A 20,596-nucleotide genomic window follows, 5' to 3' on the forward strand; every position below is an offset into this window, starting at 1 on the left:
ACGCAACGCAGCCTTGCTGGGACGATGGCTAAACATGCCCCTCATTTCCGTCAACAGCGCTTCGACGGACATCTCTATGTGTTCCGGCCGCGAATGCATCCACTCTAATGCTCTCCCCTTCAGTCGCATTCCAAGGAGCACCTTTACGTATTGTTCCTCCAAACGATACGTATTCTTCAACAGTCTCAGTTGTTTTTCCCAATTCTCAAATTCCGTGGCATCACCACGGAACACACTCAGCAGCTCTGCGATTGCGTTTACGTTAACTCGCGGCTCCCCCTCACGCGCGCGCTGATATGCAGGCTCCGACGCTTGCAACCCTTGCATGCCTCTCACCATCTCCAACTCTCTTCGTACCAGCATTAACTCGCGCTCCATTAAATCTTTCTCACGGCGACACAGCTCCATTTCTCTCGAATCACTCGCCGACCGTTGTGCCTGCTGGGCGGCCGACACATCAGCAGGTTCATCGAAAGGCTGAGTAATATTTGTCTCCCCCTGCGCTGGCATATCCGCTGCCCAAGCGCCTGACGGATCAAACTCCTGCATGCGAGCTAACAACTCCGCTCTTCTACCCGTAGTCGCTAGCCCCAGATCCCGCAGCTTCTCTTTCAATTGTGGCACCGTAAATTCGTCGAACCTCGATGCCATTTCGAATTTCTCAGTCTCTTCTCGCGACACACTATTTATTACTCACAGAATACTCGAGACACACTATTTATTACTCACAGAATACTCGCGACTCACAGATCAAGCAAAAATTCCGATTGTATCCCGGACGATCCCCCAATTATGGGAAAGGAGGGTTTAAGTGACCTTTCCACGGCAGGGGATAAATCAGAATTATGCTCGATTTGGGTTAACTTGGTAAAACTTTATTCGATCTTATTCGCTCGGCTCGCAGCTCACAACTGTCCCAACTCGCTCGCGTCTCTCAGCCACACCACCCTCCACACACTCCTCACACATTCTTCACACATTCGTCAATCGTCCTATCACACCACCACCGCTGCTGCCAACCGGACGCGTGGAGTCCCAACGGCTCGCGGCAGCCCTTGATCATCGACACCATCCGCGGAACTCGAAACATTGTTTAAACAATGTCGACTCCGCTCGGATGGTTGCCGATAATCCGCTTCCGTTGACCTCCGCGGGTCCTCCACGCGCCGCCTGACGACACGTGGCCACACACATCCTTACACTCATGCATCCTCACATTCCCACACTATAATATTTCTTGTTATTACTGTTGCGGCTACTATTTGTTTTAGAGGTTTCGTAGCGCGTAACAACAAAATTTCATTTTTTATTTATCATCCTAACTGTTTTACCGGCATACTGCGTAGTAGACGTTAATCATGATAAATATCAGGCGATTGAAAGTCGGGAATCAAATGTTGTTTTACACATTCTGAACAGCAAGCAACGTTTCGTTCAATGTAGCGTTAAATAACATAACCGTCGCTAAGAAATATATCTATAGCCTCTCACAATCTTTATGCTACATAACTTCTTACGGCATGTCTACTATACATATGTATGAACGCGTTTACCATTAAATTCCATCAACCTTAGTTCAGCAGCTATCAAGCAAATTTAATAGATGCATATTTAACAATTCTTTTGTCGCATTAAACTTTTATTTCCTATCAAAATAGATTAAGAAATATCTAACACTGACTGAAGGGTTAAAAGGTGAGAAAATATTGATCATGGAACCCTTTTATAATTGACGAAATTAATTTTTGGATCGATATTAGTCGGCTGTTTTCACATTAAATCATGATGAAAAAATATAAAAAAAATTGTGAGCCAGAGTAATACATGTAGACATATAATAGATACGGAGCTGAAATCAACTGATGAGAGCCAATCTGCTGGCGTGACGGTAATACGTAGTATTTCCAACCATATGTAAGCATTGCAGTTTATGAGTTTGACTTAGTTCTCTCAACGAATAGGTACAGTGAACATCGTGTCAAAAGAAACTCGTTAGCAAACAGTTCGAACCATGATAGTGTACCTGTCCATTATTTTCTCGACGGCGGCAATAATTATTGGCCTTTGCTATTACTTTGGGAAAAAGCCAGTTTTTTTCGAGAAACATGGAATACCGCATATTCCGCCAACGCCAGTGTTTGGAAATATGGGGTCTCTTATTTTTCACCGACAGGACATGCATCAGTTGTTGCAAAAACCCTACGATACTTTCTCAGAAGCGAAGTACTTCGGTTTTTACGAATTCTCCACACCGTTAATAGTACTTCGCGACATGGAGCTGATCAAGACCGTGACTACGAAGAGTTTCGAGTATTTTCAAGATCATCGTTCGTTTGTGGACAGCGAATTAGATCCGCTGTTCGGTGGTATGCTGTTCTCCCTGAAAGGTGACCAGTGGAAGGATGAGAGAAGCATGCTGTCCCCCATGTTCACGTCCAGCAAGATGAAGAACATGTTCGAGCTGATGACAGCATGCGCAATACGTTTCACGGACTCGTTGTCGAAATTAGTGAAAAAAGAGCCAGAAATTGAGTTGAAAAACGTGCTGACGTTGTACACGAACGACGTGATAGCCAGCTGCGTATACGGTATCAATATGGACACTATGAACGTGCGCTACCACGTTTACCGGTTTCAGACAGACATTGGTGATGTTGCTGCACAGAAACGCGCCCAAGGTTGCACGCCTGTTTAAGATAAGCTTCATAAGATCGCACATTACGAAGTTCTTCATGAATATAGTCGCCGACACAGTGAAAGAGAGAGAGAAAAATTGTATCTACAGGCCGGACATGATCCAGTTGATGATGGACGCGAATAATAAGAAGGAAAGCGGGAGAAGTTTCACACTGGACAGCATGGCCTACCACGCTTTCAGCTTCTTCTTCGGCGGCCTTGACAGCGTGTCCTCGCAGGTCGCTTTCGTGGTTCATCTAATGGTCGAGTATCCAGATATTCAAGCGCGACTGCGGAAGGAAATAGACGAAGGACTGGAGAGGACCAACGGCCGCGTGACGTACGAAGTGATACACGGAATGAAGTATTTGGATGCTGTGATCTGTGAAACAATGAGGCTCTACCCATTGGTCTCGTTTCTGGACAGAGTGTGTATAAAGAAATTCGAGCTTCCACCAGCATTACCTGGTGGTAAACCCTTCACGATGGAACCGGGAATGAATCTTTGGGTTCCGGTTATGCCTATCCACAAGGATCCTAATTATTATGAAAATCCAAACAAGTTCGATCCGGACAGATTTATGGAGGATGGAAAGAAGCTCTTTAACTCGTATATATATTTGCCGTTCGGCGTCGGGCCTAGAATATGTATCGGTTCACGGTTCGCAATGATAAAAATGAAAGTACTGCTCTGTTATCTTTTCGCCAGATTCGATGTGAAAGCAGGAGCGAAAACGAATATTCCGATGCAATTGAAGAAAGGTTTCACGGCCGTAATGCCTAAAAACGGGTTCTGGGTAAAGTTAGAGCCCAGAAAAGATCCTCATCCCTCTCTGGCTAATGGGTTATGTTGTTAGGGAAAAATTGTTTTGTGTAACGATGTGCGGTAATTTGGCGATTGTAAAACGAATATGATGTTGACAGTGTGAACGTCGTACTGTTAACACATGAGCAAGGGCAAAGCCGTCTAATGCAAGTAGCATGGACACTAACGTAAATGAGTACGCGCTTATTTCTATTTTTAAACTCATCCAGAATTACGGTTACCATTAAAAGCACGATAGATATGAATTTTCCTCGTATGTTATGGAAAGAAATTTATCAGAGTGGGAAGTCAGACCAGAATTTTCTGACTCTTTGCATTTTTCAGTATTTGTTCTCATTAACTATGTATCTCAGCATTCTCAGTATTTGTTCTCATTAACTATGTATGTGAATGTATGACTCAGTAGATTTTTATAAGTATGTCTACGATAGTTGATTGTATATTTCATTGTCTCAAAATATAAAAAAATAAATATGCATTATTACAGATTTTTAGTGCTATTATCGATATTTATTTCTGTTTGTGATAAGATCTACACCTAAATAGATTGTATATATTTTATTATTGATTTAAAAAGTTCCAAAAGTTTACAAAAATTCAGCTTTTCAAAGTATTTTGGATCCCGTTGATGGCATTAATGGGCAGCATTACATGACGGTGTTCTTGAACGTAAGGATTCGAACCCGGCAAGGCCGGTGGTAAGTCGGATCGTTTTATGCATTTCCTATCAGTAACCGGTATGATGGTATACATCCTCAGCGTTTGATGGATGACCGCATCGAAAAATTTCAAACCGTTCTATTGTTCGAAAGTCACCCGCGAAATGGACACGCTGAGGACATGGTCGATCTCGTACGATTTCTCTCAGAAACTCTGTGTTGGAGTTCTGATTGCAGCCCCCGCTCATATGAAAACGCATAATGATTAACAGCAGTGAGATACATGATGCAGCTGTTTTGAAATGTAGAGGGAGGGGGGATAAAAACAACTGATTCCAATTCCAAGCGGCGTATAGTACTAAATATATAAAGACAGTTATCAGACAGACGTTCAGTTCTCGATCAACTACACACGGAGAGCGTTATTACGAAACTAATTGCGGACATCTTGCCGTCGAGATGTATCTATCCGTCGGCCTCGCGCTGGTGGCAATAGCCATCGCCATTTATTACTATATCAGCAACAAACCGGATTTCTTTGAGAAGCATGGTATTCCGCACATTCCAGCAGCGCCTTTCATTGGCAATATGGGCCCTGTGGTGGCTCAAAAATGCACGATGCACGAGCTGCTGCAGAAGCACTACGACAACGAACCGGATGCGAAGTACGTCGGCTTTTACGAATTCACCACTCCAGTAATCATGTTGCGCGACATGGATCTCATCAAAGCGGTGACCATCAAGAATTTCGAGCATTTTCAAGATCATCGGCCGTTCGTGACCAAAGAAACGGATCCCCTGATGGCTAACATGTTATTCAATATAAAGGGCGACGACTGGAAACACCAGAGGAACCTGCTGACCGCCTCGTTCACTTCTAGCAAGCTGAGGGACATGTTCCATTTGATGTCTTCATACGGGGCAAGATTCACGGATACGCTGGCCCAACTGCCGGAAAAGGATCGCGAAATGGAGATGAAGGATCTTTTGACCATGTACACGAACGACGTGATCGCCAGCTGCGTGTATGGGTACACTATAGACACCGTGAAGGAACCGAAGAACATATTTTACGTCTACGGTAGAATTGGAACTAATTTTGCTACCCTTAAGAGGTCATTGATATTCTTGTTGCAAAGAAATGTACCTAAGTTCGCGGCATTCTTCAACATAAAATTGTTAGAGGCGCACGTCGCCAAGTTCTTCACTAATGTTGTGATCGACGAGGTGAAAAACAGAAAGGAGCACGGAAATTCCCGGCCCGACTTCCTCCAGCAGATGATGGAGATACAGCAAAAGAAGGACAACAATTTTAGTATAGAAAATATGGCAGCGCACGCTTTTGTCTTCTTCTTCGGCGGTCTGGACACCGTATCCACTCAAATGTGTTGGGTGACACAGATGCTGATCGAACATCCCGAAGTTCAGGTGAAAGTGCAACAAGAGATCGACGAGGCATTAGAAAAGACCAATGGCGAGTTTACTTATGAAGTCGTACGCGACATGAAGTATTTGGAAGCAGTGATCACCGAGACGATGAGATTCTACCCGATCCTGGCCAATCTGGACCGAGTATGCGTGGAAAAGTTTGAGCTTCCACCAGCAGTACCTGGCGGCAAGCCTTTCACTCTTGAACCAGGAATGACTGTTTGGATTCCGGTGATGCCAATTCATATGAATCCGGATTATTATGAAAACCCGGAGAATTTCGAGCCGGAAAGATTTATGGAAGATGGAAAGAAGCTCGTGAATTCGTGTATGTTTCTGTCGTTTGGAACCGGACCTAGAATGTGCATCGGTTCGCGTTTCGCGATGATAAAGATGAAAGTACTGCTCTGTTATCTCCTCGCTAAATGCGACATAAAAGCTGGATCGAAGACGCAGGTGCCGTTGCAAATGAAGAAGGGATTCTTCAACACAATATCAGAAAATGGGTACTGGATGAGGCTTGAACCGAGAAAAAATCCTCATCCTTCTCTCAAAATGAAAGGAACAGTTAACGGAACGTCGACTGGAGTTTGCGCGAAATAATAACTCTTCTTTTTTGGTAACTGGTAATTTGTAATTGGTAATTGGTTTTTGGTAATCCTGGTAATTGTACAATATAATTCATTAATATCTATGAACTTGATATGTAGATGCGTATGAATGAAATGCTTGTTACAACTGTTTTAAATATAATACGCCTTTTTAAAATAAAAATATCGTCCATGAGGATTCTACATCATTCATTGCAACATCTTCATTTGTTGCGCGAAGCACTTTAGCGAACATGATTGAATCGTTGATTAAATAAGACTCTCATAGTCCCGATGAAACAAGAGTTTCTATCAATAAAACCTACACGTTCGTATTAAGATTACAATATTTTTATTATTTGCTCTTGACTGTTGTTTGATCGTAGACATTCACAGTACATACAATTTTTCAAAACAATAGATTGCATACTTTTTTATTATTAGAAATACCTTATTGTTGCTAATTAGTGATAAATTCAATTTGCGTGTAGCCAATATTTGCTTTGCAATTTAATAGCGGAATACGAATGACGAAGTACTACATACGCGCGAGAGAACACTATCTTTCCTTTCCTATCGCAAGTTCATCTCTTCACATATCTTCAGGTTCAATTGACAAATAAACGCCTATCAAACTTTTATGACGCACTCAAGTCTATACTATAAATAATATGTGTATGAACTATAATACTTGTTGTTATTACTGTTGCGGCTACTATTTGTTTTAGGTGTTTCGTAGCACGTAAAAACAAAATTTCATTTTTTATTTTTCATCCTAACTGCTATACCAGTATACTGCGTATTAGACATTAATCGTGATAAATATCAGACGATCGAAAGTCGGGAATCAAATATTGTTTTACGCATTCTGAGCAGCAAGCAACGTTTCGTTCAATGTAGCGTTAAATAACGTAACCGTCGCTAAGAAATATATCTATAGCCTCTTACAATCTTTATACTACATAACTTCTTACAGCACGTCTACTATATGTATGTACGCGTGTACCATCAAATTCCATCAACCTTAGTTCAGCAGCTATCAAGCTAATTTAAAAGATGCATATTTAACAATTCTTTTGTCGCATTAAACTTTTACTTTCTATCAAAACAGATTAAGAAATATCCAACACTGACTGAAAGGTTAAAAGGTGAGGAAATAATGATCATGGAACCCTTTTATAATTTACGAAATTAATTTTTGGATCGATGTGCGATAATTTGCCGATTGTAAAACGAATGTGATGTTGACAGTATGAACGTCGTACTGTCAACACATGAGCAGGGGCAAAGCCTTCTGACACAACTAGCTTGCCCACTGAAGTAAATGAATACGCGTTAATTCCTATTTCTAAACTCATTCCAAACCAACTACAATTACCATTACAAGCACGATAGATTATATTATATTATATATTATATCTAATTATATTATATTATACCTAAGTAGAATACATACATTTTATTATTGATTTAAAAAGTCCATATCCCATTTAAGCATCTATTTATTTAATAAATACAAAAATTGAATGCGATGTTAAAAACTATTTGTAGTAACTTGCAGTATCATTATGTACAACTTTTCGCGAGATTAGATTAATGTTTACTAGAGGCAGTTATTAATCACATTGATAACTTACAAGGTTCGTTTGCTCGTAATACATACATACGTAGTGTGGCGACTCGTCATTAAAACTTCAGACATCATTTCTGACTACTGTAACTAAAACTGAATTCTTGGTGAAGTTAGAGACCCAAAAAAATCTTCATCCTCTTTTCGCTAAGCCAATGACCAAATAAAGGCGGTGTGTGAAATAAGCTATAAGCTTTTAAATATGTTTATTAATATTTGATTTCTTTAGTTCAATCGAATCAATGGATTTTTATAATATTGCTGATGATACTTGAGACTGTACGTCATTATTTCAAGATAAGGGAAATCGAAATGATTTGTTACTAATTGGTTGTATTTATCAGTGTTTACTTCTGTTTATGATAAGGAACTAGTGAGTTTCTTATAATAGTAGATATACTTTATCATTAATTACATGTACTCGAAAATTTAATAAACCATTCATACAGCAGTTACAAACATTGATTACAACGTTAAAAGATATTTGCAGAAGCTGTATATATACATATATATTTCTTCACGTGATTCGTGTTTGCCAGAGATAATTTTCAAGCATACATGTACGTCATCATTATTCTATTACCATTATTAGATTTAGTAGAGAGAAAGGATAATAATTATTCAAAATCATAATCAGTATTTTAATTATGCACATCTTGAAATTGTTTTGAAAATAATAGATCTAAACGACGAACATTGAACTTAAAAAAACTGAGAATAGTCTGAAATCTCAAGAAAGGTTCGAAAAAGGATAAGATTCGTTTCTCTTTTAGCCCTTCTCGTTTCACACCTTCTTCCATTAATACGACAAGACAATACACTGCACGAATCCACCCTTACGATCTCCAGTTCATTAATTCTGACCAAAAGCCGGCTGCGTTATTGGTTCGATTGCCTAACCCCCGGCCCTCGAGCCCTCTGGTCTAGTGTGTACGCCTTTACCACAATCGAAGAGTGAATTACATTAGAGCTAAGGCGGGGGTAGTTTTATCGAGTCAACCTGCCAGACGTTTTCAGCCAAGGCTTCTTGAATCGGAAAGGGGACTCCTTTTAAATGTCATTGTTGCCTCGGCGGAAGTTGCACGATAATCTCCGAGCAGATTGTTACGTGCATATGTATAAACTTCCTAATCTAATCCCTAGTCTTCATTACGCTGTTTATTGTCGTCTCAGCATTGTCGTCACGTATAATTAATGTGTTAACACAGACCGATTTCAAAATAAACTTCGTACGTTTTAGCTTTATTACATTCGGATATTCTGAAGTAAATTAAAGACTGAGACTATGTTCGTATTCTAATTCACGATAGGCATTTTTATGACGCAACCTCGAGAACCGGTCACTCCCACGTAAAATTTAAAACCACATCCCAGTTTCTAGGTCAGTGACGCACACGCGTCCATATATCTCTGTGTGCTACACAAACGGCACGGTTGTATCAACCCGTCCGCGGAACGTCTGGATGCACCCAGACATCAACACGCACGGAACTCGCTCATCAAAGTAACATTCACAAGGTCGTACCGCGTCTTCGTCACTGGCCAATCACGTACCGGAATATATTATACGACTATTATACACGTGTACGTGTGTAAGGCGACGCCTCGTCGTTTTGCAGACGAAACGGACACGTTCAGACTCAACCGTGATGATTGAGATGGATGCGCAACACGGGTCCATTATTTGACCGGAAACTTTACGAGTTAAACCCACATTCTGCCTCATTTTCTTCTTTATTTGCTGGAATAACATTCAATGGAAAAGGAATTTTAAATACGTGTAATTGTTTATCTACGTAAAAAATCATACAGAGTTGTAATTTCTTAAAAAATTAACACTTGCTGGCTGATTTAAATGACTAAATTTATACTTCATTTTTAATGTCACGTTTTCTTCACCATCTCTTATTAAGAGATACTTATTATGGTAAATTTATTCACTATACACCTAGATAATGAAGGAACTTACAAAGTCACTTTATAAAACAAACTAAACGCTTGATTGAGAAGTTCATAGTCTTGTATTTCTATCCCAGAATACAATTTTAATAGTAAGTACGAAATTCCAACTTTTTCACTATTTTTATAATGCGATAACTTAAGTGCAACTTCGTGCAATTGTTCATAAATTATTGCAAATACAGCCAATTATTGGCCAAATTACGATAGCGAGTATTTTCTGCTCTCTACTGCACGATAATGACTTGTCAAGTAATTATCAGAAACGAGATCATATATACTAAATAATATGTTGGAACTGGTCTTATAAAGTTACTTTAATCTTGTTTTTATCAAATGGATAAGTTTTTCTGATCAGAACACTTTTTATAGTATATCTACCTGTTTAGTATTGCCACAGCTGATAGATTAGTCACGAGGCTTACAGGCTCACAATCTCGTAACTGGCCACCGAGATTAGTATTATTTGCACAGTACTGGGAAGCTACTTGTGTAGAGGTTGACTGTCATAAATCTTCTCGTACATGAGCGCAGAACGTACCAGCGAATTGCGTATAAAGAATTCAGCTTATCAAAGTGAATTAACTTGCGTTATATGCCACTCCTTACAATTCTTTTATTAATAGAGTATATTTTTTAAATAAATTGTTCATTGAAACACGGATTTTATTCTGTCACATTACATCATCACATTCAGTGCTATTTTAAAATATAGCAATAATTCTAGTATATAATGTACATAAAACGCATTTACGTTTCCGCAGAAAACGTGTTAGTAAAAAGACACCGTTACGAAACGAAATACATTAGCATAAAAAATCACCCATATATTTGTTCACAATAGTCTACTGAACAATTTTAATTCCACTGGACACAATTATATAACACACATGCACACATGTTCTTCACCTTAAACAGAGTACAATACTTAATGATAAGTGTTACACGGTAGGACAATCGAGTTAAATTGCTTGAAATAGGTACATAATTTCATGAAGATTGACAGATAAAGATTGACCTCAGAATTGTTGTTGAACTAATTTCTTCCATGTTTGTATGACGTTAAAATACTAAAACTATTATTAATACGGTTTCTGAAAAATGTACAAAATCTCAGTTTTGAAGCAAAAGAATTTTTGTTTGAATTTCTTCATATAGGCAAGAAAAATGTTACTCATTAATAGGAAATAAATGTTTATCCAGAGATAATGGGCGATTCTAAGAGTGAAACTTTCTCGGTGTTCTTTACGCTCCTCCTTTGAACATTGAACCAGAATCCATTCTCAGCGGTCATGGAAAAGCCTTTCTTGCTAAGTTTCATCGGTATCGTCGTCTTCGAGCAGGGTGTCAAATTGCATTTAGCGAAAATATGGAACAGGAGAACTTTCGTTTCCATCAGTGCGAATCTGTTACCAATACACAGCCTGGGTCCAATTCCAAAAGAGAGATAAGCACCAGAGTTAAGAATTTGCTTGGAATCATCGCAAAATCGATCAGGATTGAATTTCTCGGGTTCCGGGTAATAACGAGGATCGCGTTGGATGCCATAAATCGGTATCCACAGGAAATCTCCTTCACGGACGACGTGCGGTTTCGCGCCTGGGATGGCTGGTGGTAACTCAAAGGGTTTTACGCATACCCTATCGACGGCCGTGATGCTGGGATACATTCTAAGAGCCTCGTAGATGACCGCATCCAAATATTTCATGTTGTTAATGGCATCGTAGGTGATCTGGCCGTTGCACTTCTCCAAAACTTGATCGATCTCCTCTTGCAACCTCTTTTGAACGTCCTCGTTGACCCCAATTTCATAAGCGGCGAAACACATTAGCGTGGAGGTGGTTTCGAATCCGCCGAAGAAGAAGATGAACGCTTGAGCGGTCATATCGTTGATCGACATCTCCTTTTCTGGGTCTTTATTATTTTCCATCATCAGTTGAATCAAATCTGGGCGAACGATACCCTTCTCGGTCCTGGTCTTTATCGTGGTGGATACCAATTCTCTGAAAAAATCTGCGATCTCGATATTAACCAGTCTCATTCCCAGCAACCTGGCCAGCCACGGTGCGCTTCTGATAATGAAGAACTTCAGCGATTTCAGCCCTCCGAAATTGGTGGCCTCTCTGCCGAAGACGTAGAATTTGTTCGTCACATCTTTTATCGAGTTCACGCTGACACCAAAGACGCAGGTGGCGATTACGTCGTTAGTGTACCTGGTGAACGTGTCCTTGAGTTCTATGGTGGTCTCCTCCGACTTCAAGGAAGCCAGGTAATTCCCGTATTCCTCGGCACACTCGCGCATCAGTACGAACATCGATTTCATTTTGCTCGACGTGAAAGCTGGGCTCAACAGCATTCGCATTTCCTTCCATCGGTCGCCGCACAGGGCAAACAAGTTCTTAGCGAACAACAAGTCTATGTCCTCGTTCAAGAAGGCCCTGTGATCCGGGAAGTGTTCGAAATTCTTCACCGTCACGGATTTCAGCAGATCTAGGTCGCGGATTGCGATTATTGGTGTCCTGAAGTCGAAGAAGCCCACGTACTTGGCATTGGGATTCAAGTTGTACAGTTCTTGGACGACCTCGGCGAAGGTAATCCGCTGGAGCACTGCCTTCCAGATGCTGCCCAGTATCGGGATCGGTTTGTAGCACGGAATTCCTTTCTCATCGAAGAAACTATAGATCCTCGTCAGACGATACCAAACCACCAAAAGCACGGCGGCCACGGCTGCGATTATCGGCCAAATCATTGCGTCTACCTGCGACGATTGCTCACCATCAAATAACACTCCTTGTTCACTGCCCGACAAACACTGCGAGATAACGACCGAGGTCGCTCGATTTACGCAATTTTATCAGAATTGTATTTAAAAATTGATCTGCCTTTTTTTATCAAATTTTTCATCAAAAGATAATAATTGATTTTGTGTATTCAATAATTTTCACTAGCGTATAACTTCATCAGAGACTGAACCTCGTGACGCCTGTTCGAGGACACGACCAACGATAACGATGTTACTGCGATGCGGACTGCGTAGTGACTGTCGGTATACAACGGGAAAAGAATGTAGCTTGCCCAGTTTACACGTAGGCGTAAATCGTTGCGTCATATACTCTGAAAATCTTCAAATTTTATTAAATAAACATTATTAGAAACTGATATACATACGTTACACAAGTTTGCATACATAAACTATATCTTCGAGTAAAATTTATAATTAACCTGATGTCTTTAAACTAAAGGTCCAAGAATAAAGGAAGCATGTTTTATTAATTTCTACTTGAGACTCGCAACCAGAATCCATTCTTCGCCGTCAGAAACACGCTCCTCTTTTTCAGTTCCATTGGTACTGTCGTTTTCGAACAGACTTCAAATCTGCACCGGGCCAAGATATGAAACAACGCGACTTTCGCTTCGACCAATGCGAACCGATTGCCTATACAATTCCTTGGCCCGATACCAAAAGGCAAATAAGCGCCGGAGTTGAGAATACTGTTCTGTTTATTCATGAATCGATCAGGATAGAACGTATTCGGCTTCTCAAAATATTTTGGATCCCGTTGGATGGCATAGATGGGCAGCATCACGTGAGAGTCTTCCAGTATGACGTACGGCTTCGTACCCGGCAAGGCCGGTGGTAATTCGAACCGTTTCGTGCATTCCCTGTCAGTAACCGGTATGATGGGATACATCCTCAGCGTTTCATTGATCACCGCATCGAGAAATTTCAAACCGTTCAATTGTTCGAAAGTCACCTGCGAATTGGACTCGCTGAGTATATGGTCGATCTCGTCGCAAAGTCTCTGTTGGATTTCTGAATGCACCGCCAGTTCATGTATAGCGAAACAAAGCAGACCCGAGGTGGTCTCGAAGCCGCCGAAAAAGAAAGAGAACGCCTGGGCAGTAATGTCATCGACAGTTAATTCCCTACCCGGCCCCAATTTGCTTCTGGTTTCCATCATCAATTGAATGAAATCCGGCCTGACTATGCCTTCCTCCTCTCTGGCCTTGATATTCGAGGAAACGAGTTCCCTGAAGAAATCCATCACCTGCCTGCTGAACAACGTAACACCCAATTTTTTCGACAATCTTGGGAATACTCTGAGCATCACGAATTTCAAGATCATTATACTGTGAATGTCCAGAGCCTCTCTCCCTAATGTGTAAAACCTGTTCTCGCGGTCCTTCAAAGAATCAACCGAGATGCCAAAGGCACACGTTGCAAAAACGTCATTCGTATATCTAGTGAAGATATCCTTCATTTCCACAACTCGTTGTTCAGCCGTGAGATTCGACAAATACTCTGCAACGTTCTCAGCGGTTTCCGACATTAGTTTGAACATAGATCTCATTTTGCTGCTCGTGAACGCTGGCGTGATCAACGCGCGTACCTCTTTCCATCTATCGTCTCGCAATAACAGCAAATTGTTCGCGAGCAGGCTGTCTATGTACTTGCCACCGAAGTTCCGGTGGTTCCGGAAGTAATCGAAGTTCGTCACCGCGATCGACTTGATCAAATCTGGGTCGCGGATCATCAACATCGGTGTCATCCTATTATAGAATCCAACATACTTCGCGTCGTCGTTTAAATTGTAAATCGTTTGTATAACATCAGCGAACGATTCTAAGGCTAGCACCGACTTCCACGTGCTACCAAAGATAGGAACTGAATTTTTACAAACCAGACCGTGAGCCTTGAACGGGTTTCGTCGCGTGAAAAAGTGATACGTCGTCAGAATCGCGAGAATTAACAGTATCACGAGTAGTATAGTCATGACGACGTCCAATCAAAGTCAGATGTACGTGTTTATCTTGAAATGTTTTTTAAATGGAAACACGCCTACCGCCGGTGGCTGCAAACACGAAAACATCTTTCTAAGTTACGTAACGAAACGATCTGGCGCTAGTCGATACGGATTGAGCGATCAGAACTGCGCAATAGAATTTTGTTTAACAATCGAGTTAATTCGCGAGGCGAGCTAATTGCTCGACAATAGAGATGGTTAATTAGGAAATTACTTCGACGAATGTAACGCAGGTTACGTAGTTATTAGTTGAATTATTTCGGTAATAACACTCACAGATGCAATCCGGATAGCATAGTCGTGGCTTCTCGGCGTTCTCGTGCTTCCGACGTAATGATACAAAGTTCGTCTGTACATACTTGCGCGTGTCCGTGTGTGATATTAACGAGCTCACAGTATACACTTAATTTTCCTGTCGACGTCACGTCGTTCAACACAGACAAGATCTCACGTTGTTTAACACTGATATAAATGTGATAAGATAAATAAAAAGATTACTTTTAATTCCTGATAAATTCTGTTGTTGTTTGATACTCATTTCAATATACCCCATTAAGAATTTTATTATTACACTCCTGTGAATGGCTGTTTATAACGCTCGAAGGACGTAGAACAAAGGAGGGAATCCGGTCATAAGAAATAATTACTATGAAGTTAATGACAGTACGTTATGGATCCGGTTATTTTCTAGGACATTTCCTGATAAACGGAACAACGCTATGATAAGACTCATTTTTCTTTACGAACGTTAGAATTCATTAACTAAAATTGCATGTCCCATTCCGATTTATGCAGCAGCGAAACAACGGTACTAAGAACAATGTCTGATAAACTAAAACGAATTGAAACGCTGCGTTCGCGTAGCGCGAGACATATTTCCGGCAACAGTAGTAAAGTGGAGTTTAGCGATATTAGAAAACTAGAGGGCTTACAGAATTAAGATACGGGACGAACAGTTTCCAACTTATTTCGCGTGTAATAGAATTTACATTAATTTCGCGGTGAGCTTGCATACAGTTTAGATTCCTGGATTATACTACGGATATACACGCCTACGCGTGTGCATTCGCCGCGGCATTTATTTAAACCGCAAGCTGATGAATTTAAAGCGTGCTGAAACCACGAATTCGAAATATCTCGTCAAAACGGACGAAATTATTGTGTAAAATTTGCCAACATCAAACTAATAAAGAATTCACGTTTCTTTTCATGTTCTTCAATCGATTATCCGTTTAGAAGGATTATTTGTTAAGAGAATAAATTGTAGTTATCAAGATACATTTTTATATTGAACTTTTGTAATATGTGAATGGTAAAAATAATAGTCATTGTCGGACGATTCTAATTCCCAGTACAGAAATCGAATAGTTTTTGTTTGCCTTACATTTAATGTTTGCGAGGCAGCTCGCATTTCATTATCGATATTTTCACCGCTTACATGCAAACAATGAGACACGACCGTTTTAGAATAATCGTACGTTCGCACATATCCGTATCCGTATGCATTACGGAGGACGCGGGCTCACGCGTTTGTCGATGCCCGGCAGGATGGCAGGAGAGAACCATGATAGCGTATTCTAAACGCAAGACATAATCTCTACTGGCTTGATTTAGGCACGTATTTGAAGGTGATGATTTCCAACAGCACAAACGGACCGTCTGAATAGGGGATAATGTTGCGCGTAATCCGATTGCGAAGTTGCCTTAATAATATGGACCCTGGTTAAACCGGCCGTCCCAGGCTTTTGACGTGTTTCGACATTTCCGCGAAACGAAACTGCGGTCGTGACTCTCCTACCTGTCTCATCTCTCCTGCTCCGGAATCATTTGTTTTCCGACATTTAATCCGACTATTCCTGGACAAAAAAAAATTCGATTCGCGGAGTTCCCGGTGTTATAAATATTTTCCACGAATGTTTTTTCAGAAAAATCTCCCAATTGAAAGTTAAGATGGATTATACGGTGGACTGCGGATTGTGTATATAACTTCAAGTATTAACCCTTCAATTCACAAAACACGGGGATTGTTAAATGATTATATGTGTTTATTGCAAGAAATATTTAATTATTTGAATAAAAAGATAATCATTTTAAAAAGAAAAATGTTTGCTTCGCATTCCCTAAAATAATGTCCAACTCGATGCAAGGAGCCAAATCTAATACTCCGTATCGTTAAAATCTGTCCTCAACCGCAAAAGAATCCATGCGCGAAGCTCACTTCCGAAAATCGGAAGGTGCATCCTGCTTCGCGTAAGGAAACAAGCTTTCGGGCCAAATGTTCGAGACACGAGCTTCCACCGCTGACTTGGCAACGAAAGAGCAAGGGAGACAGGTAACTCTTGAAAGTAAGGGAGAGAGACGAGGAAAACGAGAGAGGGCTGGCGGAACAAAATTCATTTGGCCAAATTAAACAGAGTTTAGCAATTTGCGCTTAATCCATTTGTCGGGGATCCAGTGTCCGTCAGTCCGTCCGTCTACTTCACCCCTCCCCCCCCTGTGCCTCCCTTTTCCTCCCTACCGTCAATCCTGCTCTTAACACGACCACCACTGTGCACCCTTTCCTTGCAGGCCCTTTCCAACGTGTTTCACCTTACTCCTGTCGATACTAATCCCTCTCTGCCTCTCTCTTTCCTTTCCCCTTTGTCTCTCACTCTCTTCCTGTGCCCGCACTCGTCCCCCCCCCCCATCTCTCTCTCTTTCTCCGTGTCTCTCCGTTTCGCCCTCTGTTCATTCTCTTTGCTCCGCATGATTCACCGAGCGTCGGGTGCCACTTTGAAACTGGTGTCTCGCGAATTTCCGGCGCACACAAGGGCTGTTAATAAATTGTAACCCTGCTGCGCATGATAGCTGCCATCGTGACGACAACGTATAAAGGAGAATTTCGTTTTAAGGGCAAAGGAGACCTAGAGGAACACCGCGGGGCGGACAGGATGAACGCTGGCCAAAAAGAATTGAAGGGTAATTTTTCCAAGACGTCTTCGTGGTAAATTAATCGTTGCTAACATTGAATTTTTAACGGCATACGTACCTCCGCCGGGCTCCGTACATTTTACTTTCCTCTTGGATTTTATTAGAGAAATAGAAATAGAATGCAATTGAATAAACGTCGGACCATTTGGGAAATGAAAAACAGCCTTTTGGGGCAAACTGAAAATAGCCAGTTTGGCGCGGATAGGGAAGAAACTCGGGACGATATATCTTTATGTCCTGCTTGTAGATTTACTGCGCCGAAGGCACTCGAGAAATTAGGCTGACAAGATCCATGGGTCAGCCTTTGAATCAGTTTAGTCCTTCTTTAATTTACCAATACCATAAATTTTGTTGCATCCTCCCGATGTACTTATTGTTTAAAAAATTATAATATTGAACAACTTGTAAATCTCTGGGGAATTTGTTATGCTAGTTAATTAGAACGATATAGGCAATTCGAACTAGGAATGTTTGCGCTTCATCGACAAGACCGTAAAAAAAGAGAAAGCAATAGAGAAGTTGATAGCCAAGTTCCTTCCATAAAACACATCTTATCCTTCTCCAGCCACACTTTACGAATCGAGCCTTTTAGCTGCTGGCTTAGATCGCACGAACCGGCTCCTATCTTATTATCACGGAATTGTTCCCAACCTTCTCTCCCTCTCTCTTTCTCCTTATCTATCTCTCGTTTACACTCCACAGTTCTCTCCATCTTTCTCCAGACCGTCGCCACTGCACACGTACACCCAGATTCCTATGTCCCTCTCCCACCTATTTAGAAAGATACTGGAAACAAACAACGGCGAGGCCAAGTTAAGTGTATTGGCAGTTGTGTCCACCTTTTATTTTCATCCAATCGGGCGAGGACCTTTAAGATCACTCCGTCGGAAACCGTAGAGTGCTCCTCGAACCGGGTCTCTTTGGTTTCGGAGACTCTGGAGACCCTGGTTGAACTCTCAAATGCATAGAACCACCTCACTTTAAAGCAGCACCCCCTTTCTGGTTATTCATTTCACTTTTTACCGTTGATCGTATATACATTGCTCCATCCACAAATTTTCAGACAAATTTTGTAAATACATTTTTCCTAGCATGGTATGCACTGTCACTGAATGTTCATATTTAACGAGATTTTCGTAAGTAAGAAATAAAGAAACTCATATACATATTCTTTAACTTTAAACGTGACAGCAGAAATACTTCGTGGAATGGTATAAAGAAATTCATGTGATTTTCAATTTGGAAACCGTGTTTCACGGCGAAGTTGTAACTAGAATTCCTTCTCCGAGCTACGCCGCCGTTGCCATCGTTTCCTCTCTCGTCATTACCTATATCCGGTCGAGATTGGAAAGGACGAGGCTAACTTCCAGGTATAACGACGGAATTTTTAACGATGTTAAATCGAAAAACTTTCTTTCTCAATTTTTATTATCCACCGGTTTGCGCGCGGAAAGACTAAATCGCGAAATTAAACCGTGCATAAAACTAATTTTAAAAAACCGGTCGTATCCTATTCAATTCCATCTTTAAATACGCGTTTCATTATCTTATCGTGTTTCTTCTACGTGTATTGATACGTTTTTGCATATCAGTCATGTCCACGCTCTGAGGAGCACCCAAGAGTAGCTCTCGGACAGCTGTTCGCTCGTGACGATTGCGGTTGATAATACACATGGCGAGTTGGCACGCACATCTCGTAACTTCGAGTTCGACCTCGCGAACAAATGCAAGGCCGTTCGAGTAGTGAACAAATGGTACTCGTTACTTATTCGCGCTGAACGAACTCGTTCGAAGTTTACGTCGAACGCGATTCGACGTAATCAACTAAATCGGCGTGATTGATCGATAAAATTGATCGATAAAAATCGATCGATTTTAGAATCAGTTAGTATTTAAATATTATATCAATTTATGTATAGCGTGAAATAGTACCGATATTTTCGAAATAGATATAAAGTTTATTTTAAACGATCCCTCTCTCAAAAACACATTTTACCGTGTTCATTCGATATAATCGAGAGTATCCAGTGAGCCACTCGACAAATGGTTCACTTTGTTATTGCCCCGTGTCGATCATCCCGGCTCGCCCATCGATACTAAAGATTAGTTGGGCACGCGACAGCTATTCCGACAAACGCGTTCCGATTAATTTTTTCACGTCGTAATGGTGCGCACGTAAAACGACACCTGTACCCGACCCTTTCCGAACGAAACCTCGCACGGCGCGTCCCATTATCGTCGCAGATTTCGCCTGAATTCGCGGTAGCTTGTATGACGTTCTATTATCAGTTTGCGTCACGCCATGGAAATTGCGCCCCGGCCCAGTTACCAGTACGCGGCAAGCAGGTAGCAACCTGTAATCACGCGCATTCATTTGTAACACGACCAATTCCGTCCTATTCTGTAATAGTAGAACGATCAACCGTTGAAACCGATCGGTTGGAAAAAACTGATACTTTCCGGGTACCGTGAAGCAAATGTGCAGCAAATTAGGGAATGAGTTAAATGAGGTAATGAGAGAATAAGACTATTGAGCAGGAAATTTTCCATTCATTTTAAACATCAAACAGCATTTAATCATCGTTAATTACTGGAAAGCCTGTAAAGAGGGTTTTAATCCAGAATATAATTTCCAATATACGAAGAATTTTTTTATCTTATAAGGTCTATTTATTTGATCATTGAACATCAGAAGTACAGATAAATAATAGATAATCGTAGGTAAATAAAAGAAACGATTTATTGATATAAAAGTTTGGAGTTCGGAAGAGCAATATTCTTAGTAGCAATTTTTATCCAACGATATAATTACAATATCTGTGGGCGCGGACACTATGTCCATCCTTTACTGTCTATACTTAAAATCCCGCGTGCTCGAACGAGGTAACACGCGATTCGGGACGTGTCCGCACGCCGCGCGGAGTTACACACAACGCATGCAGATACGAGCGCAGCAGGAGCAAAACCTTTCACGAGGCCTTGCCCTAGTATTACAACAATATTCCATTAGTTTTATGCAGCCACGTACGCGCGCTTCTAGTTGCGTGAAAAAA

General features: G+C 41.0%; 3 protein-coding genes across 3 annotated transcripts in view; 2 read left to right on the forward strand and 1 right to left on the reverse strand.

Annotated features, from left to right (window-relative positions):
* Window positions 1-3,990, forward strand: part of LOC108629187 (cytochrome P450 9e2-like) — a 10,255-nt gene extending 6,265 nt beyond the window's left edge. Inside the window, exon 2 of the mRNA XM_018031672.2 lies at window positions 2,649-3,990. Within this exon, the coding sequence (XP_017887161.1) occupies window positions 2,649-3,533 (885 nt within the window). The 3' untranslated portion in view covers window positions 3,534-3,990. The remainder of the gene's footprint in view (window positions 1-2,648) is intronic.
* Window positions 3,991-4,077: 87 nt separating this feature from the next.
* On the forward strand, window positions 4,078-7,630 carry LOC108629186 (cytochrome P450 9e2-like). Its single transcript, XM_018031670.2, has one exon. The coding sequence runs from the start codon at window positions 4,621-4,623 to the stop codon at window positions 6,190-6,192; it is 1,572 nt and encodes a 523-aa protein (XP_017887159.1). The 5' UTR covers window positions 4,078-4,620; the 3' UTR covers window positions 6,193-7,630.
* A 2,177-nt stretch (window positions 7,631-9,807) lies between these two features.
* On the reverse strand, window positions 9,808-14,956 carry LOC108629176 (uncharacterized). Its single transcript, XM_026817102.1, has 3 exons — window positions 14,850-14,956; window positions 13,049-14,621; window positions 9,808-12,603 (listed from the first exon to the last, which is right to left on the reverse strand). The coding sequence occupies exons 2-3, from the start codon at window positions 14,541-14,543 to the stop codon at window positions 10,964-10,966; spliced, it is 3,135 nt and encodes a 1,044-aa protein (XP_026672903.1). The 5' UTR covers window positions 14,544-14,621; window positions 14,850-14,956; the 3' UTR covers window positions 9,808-10,963.
* Between the last annotated feature and the right edge of the window lie 5,640 nt (window positions 14,957-20,596).

This window comes from Ceratina calcarata, unplaced genomic scaffold (assembly GCF_001652005.2).
Source record: "Ceratina calcarata isolate Rehan_Ccalc_2016 unplaced genomic scaffold, ASM165200v1 scaffold555.2, whole genome shotgun sequence".
In the NCBI taxonomy this organism is placed as follows: Eukaryota; Metazoa; Arthropoda; class Insecta; order Hymenoptera; family Apidae; genus Ceratina; species Ceratina calcarata.

Bases quoted from the DNA above. Each gene is read 5' to 3' on its own strand.
- LOC108629186 (XM_018031670.2), top strand. From the start codon at position 4,621: ATGTATCTATCCGTCGGCCTCGCGCTGGTGGCAATAGCCATCGCCATT.
- LOC108629176 (XM_026817102.1), bottom strand. From the start codon at position 14,543: ATGACTATACTACTCGTGATACTGTTAATTCTCGCGATTCTGACGACG. The intron at 12,604-13,048 runs GTAGAAATTAAT...GCGTAAATCGAG, and splicing joins ATTCTGGTTGCGAGTCTCAA to CGACCTCGGTCGTTATCTCG.